The 4,061-nt window shown below is 41.8% G+C and overlaps 2 protein-coding genes across 7 annotated transcripts in view; one reads left to right on the top strand and one right to left on the bottom strand.

Annotated features, from left to right (window-relative positions):
- Window positions 1-2,367, bottom strand: part of LOC109287972 (A-kinase anchor protein 4-like) — a 9,419-nt gene extending 7,052 nt beyond the window's left edge. Inside the window, exon 1 of the mRNA XM_019503286.1 lies at window positions 48-2,367. Coding sequence (XP_019358831.1) covers window positions 48-1,677 — 1,630 coding nt within the window. The 5' untranslated portion in view covers window positions 1,678-2,367. The remainder of the gene's footprint in view (window positions 1-47) is intronic.
- The window catches only part of PHC3 (polyhomeotic homolog 3), a 189,075-nt gene that overhangs the window by 49,014 nt on the left and 136,000 nt on the right, over window positions 1-4,061 (top strand). The window lies entirely within an intron of this gene.

The following is a 4,061-nucleotide window of genomic DNA, read 5'->3' as shown; positions in this document are numbered from 1 at the left end:
CTTTTCGAAATGTGCATCGCGGGAGACATACCCAAACGAAGCGGCACCTGATTCACTACACTCTTTGCCTGTTGTTTTGCTTGTCTGTTGTAATAGGTGCTGTTGTATTAATGTTAAGGAAGTCAAAATGAGGTCTTTTGCTAGGGATTCTGTTGAGTTGCTGGTTGTTTCTGGATTTTTTTCTTGACTCCCTTTTGCCTTATCTGGAGCTGTGCAAGTAGTTTTTGTATACAGCCTTGTGACTCCTTCCTTGAGTGTGTGCTCACTTATTCTCTCAGCACAGGTCTGCATCAGTGGATTACCTTTTTCCTTATTTTTTCCCTCGGTTTGACTTTTCATTGCTGCAAACTGCATGCTTTGAGACTTTGAGTCTGGTGGGAGCCCTGCTTTCAGTATGGTATATGCTAGACTTTGAGTCCTGGACTTCTCTGGCTCTGATAAAAGGACATTATAAAGCCTTCTTACCATAGCTTCCAAAATTTCAGTTGACTTCTGGCTTCCCATACTGAATAGATTTTTCTTCACTGTGGCAACAAAGCCAGAGTCTGTCATGAGCTCACCTGTAACACGATGCAGATTTTTCATTGCTGAATCTATCAAGTCTGATATAACATCTCTGGCGTGTTTGAGAACTACTTTCTTCAAAACCAGGCAAGCTGGAACGTGCTTGTTGCCCGTCTTTTCAACTTTCATGGTCTGCAAGAATGAGAACACCATGTCTGAAGCAACCTTGTTTGCATAAACCATTAGCCCTTTGCTGACAGAAGTACCCGAATCATCTTGCCTGGAGTATTTGTTCTGCTGACACAGTTGCGTATTTGAAGATGTTTCTCCTTCATTGCAGCTTTTTTGACTGGACAGCTCACCATAGAAAAGTGATGTTTTCTTGTCACCTGGATTATCTTGTTTCTTGGTAGCCTTCTCTTGAGGTGCCTTGGGGACTGGTAGCTTTCCGTGGGGGGTTGGTGTAGTTGCCTGAGGGGATTCATTCACCGTCTCTGCAGGATTGTTCCCAGAAGAATGGGGATTACTGTTTTTCACTTCACCAGAAGAGTTATGAACTGCCTGTTGCGGAGGCTTAAAGGCTGTGTCTTCTATCTTATCTGTAATCTCTTTACGTGCCAAGTGGATAACTAGTGAGCACAGCTTATTTATGTAGCATGAAATATCATCCGGATATTTGCTTCCTTTTCGAACACCAGCAAACTGCAGAGATGTGTCACTGTCCTGGGCCATCTTCTTAGGCAGTGATGGATTAATGGAAGTGTTGCTACCTGTGTGCTTCTGAGGGTTATCTGATGGGGTCAGTGCATGTTGGAATCCAGCTGCATATTTCTGAAGGTCGTTGTTAAGCCAGCTTACAACACTAAGTTCATCAGTTGAACCTTGCTTAAAGAGACAAACTGTTCCTTGAGTCTTAGAATGATCGTGATTCAAATTGTCCTTTACTACGATGACCTCCTTTTCCTCCAGATCAATTTCGTTTGAGTGGTCAGAGATGTTGCTGAACTGGCTTGCAGCTTTCTTTGCCTTTGGATCATTGTCTTTCACATTCAGGCTTGAGACATCAACAAAACAGATCACTTTATGGTCCTGGTCCTTTTGTCCTTCTGGGTTGTAAAGGTCTACTTTACACATGCTTGTCTGGCTGTTTAGCCAGTCAACTGCCTGAGACATTTTTGTAGATTGACGATGGAACAGTCTCTGGCGTTCGTATGTGAATTGATCTGCTGTGATGACCCAGCCAAGCTTGATCTTGATTTCTCTTTCAACCTCCCATGCTCTTCTGATGTCAAATGTGATCTTTACTTTTGTTAACAGGTGGTTTCTCTAGCAGTGGTGACATCACAAAGACAGGTTTTACCCGCACCAATGGTATGTTTCCAACAGTTGAATAAAAGGCTGCTACACATTTTCCCCTTCCCCCCCACCTTTGATTAATCTGTCTTGTAATGCGGGGTAGTCAAGTTCATGGATGGGATGGGGATGGATGATTTTTTTATTTTTCTGTTTTTAACAAAAATCAAGGGAAGAGGCTTGACACAGAAACCTGTACAAAGCTGCATTTCAATATAAATATTTATACTTTAATCTGAAATGCATGTATGAATCCATGTAAGTATTTAATATAGTCTAATGTATATTTTAAGAGTTCCACCTTGATCAGAGAGAGGAGGATATGAAACAGAATCCTGCAGGTGGGTCTCAGGTTGCTATTGCTAGATATCTATATTTGTAAATTCAAACACCTGCTAGATTCATATCCAGTCCGAAGAAGTATTTTTGTGTGCGTCCCAAAGAATCAGAATTGTATTAATTTCTCTCCTTGTTATTTTCTCAGTGAGAAATGCGTGCTGGGACTCATGCAGCTGACACCTTGGGTACTTAAAGTTCAGGTGGTACTAATGGGAAGGATACTACAGGTTTCCCTCGCTTTATGCGAGTTCTGTATGTGCAAATTATCTATTATGTGATGACCCTTTTTATTCCAAAAATTCATTATATGTGAGGTAAATTCACTGTTATACAATCAGTGTGGTAGAAGTCTGCAGTTAGCTGCTTTGTGTGGTGCATTGTGGGAGTGACGCGCACGAAAATATAGTCTCCTGTGTAAATCTGTGTGCCTCACTCAGTGTCTTCAACACGTGTTTCTGTAGTTGCCATCCCAAATATGATAGTGCCCTGTGTTTGTGTGTACTGTCTGCTGTTGGTGAGTACCAGAATTGTTTTGTAAAAGTGGTAGAAATGGGCCTGGGGGTCAGTACAGTCGAGGTCTTGGAATGTATCCCTATTTGTTACGTTGGAAAGTGGGTTCCCTTTATGCAAATGCATGTTATACGCTGTTTTCCAGGAACGCATGTACAGTATAAATTGAGGGAAACCTGTATGTACATAATTTTTGCATGTTTGAATTAACAGAGTTTTATGGGAGATTTCAGCAATATTGGCATGTTCAAACGCATTTTATTTTATCCGCTTTTAAAAGCCGTGTTGAAAAATCAAGGAGTTTAGCATGAATTTTTTATACCTTGTTCAACTCTTAAAAGTTACTTTTTTAAAAACTGGAATTACTGGAGTCCACATTCCTAGTCCCATTTTGGGTTAAATGTATTCAGCTTGCAAGTAGAATTGTGCTTTTTCCCCTAATTGGCATTCAGAATGAGCTTGGGCTCTAACAGTCACACTGCCAGCACAATTTCATGTACACCACCAGCATCTGTGGAGGTCCTAGCCATGTTATGTGATACTTGGATAACCCCATTATTGTGAGGGTTCAGCAGGGACATAGGTGGCTAGGCTTTCAGTAGGCCACTAGGAGCACCTAGGGGGTCAGAGAGGTGACGCTGAGTTCCCGGGGAGATACTAAGTCAGGGTCAAGAAGAGTCAAAGCCGAGTCAGGAGCCAGGAGAATCGGAGAAGGCAGTGAACATGAGGCCCTGCCAGAGCAGATTAAGGCTGTGTCAAGGCGTTACTGCTGCCTGTGGTGTCACGTGTCCTTAGAAGCGTTCAGTGACACTTTCAGCAGCCAAATTTGGTTGCAGAAAACTGGGGCAGTCACATTAGCCAGAGATCAGGGTGAGAGCTTGGCCCAGGCAGGCCTGATTGATCTGAGCCCCAGACAGGAATCTTCAAATGATGCTCTTTGGAACCTATTTGCCTTTAACGTGTTTGCATAGGTGTAACTGCAGTTTATAAAATAAACAGTGATGTTAGTAATGTGGAAGAAATCAAACTTTGTGTTGTGGTTGAATCAGAACTGACAGAGCCAGCCAGCTTTTCTTTATTGAGGGCTATACAGGGAGAATTCCACACAGCAAGGGAATCACTCACTTGTCTGTTCAAAGGAATCCTCCCTCTCCCTAAGTTTTTAAGCATTTTTATACTTAAGACAGATAAAGAGAAAAAAATACGACCTTGAAGAAACTAAAACAAACTTACTTAATTGGATATCTGTGCCCAGAGTAATAATGCAGGAATTTTTTAATCTCAGAACTTATAACTAAAATAAGCAGTATTAGCACTTCTGGTCTCTGTCTGTTTTTTTTCTAGTCAGAGAGGCC

Source organism: Gavialis gangeticus, unplaced genomic scaffold, assembly GCF_001723915.1.
Source record: "Gavialis gangeticus isolate Ggan-Ray unplaced genomic scaffold, GavGan_comp1, whole genome shotgun sequence".
In the NCBI taxonomy this organism is placed as follows: Eukaryota; Metazoa; Chordata; order Crocodylia; family Gavialidae; genus Gavialis; species Gavialis gangeticus.
Note: the sequence above shows the minus strand (reverse complement) of the source record. Positions and strands in the feature narration are given on the sequence as shown.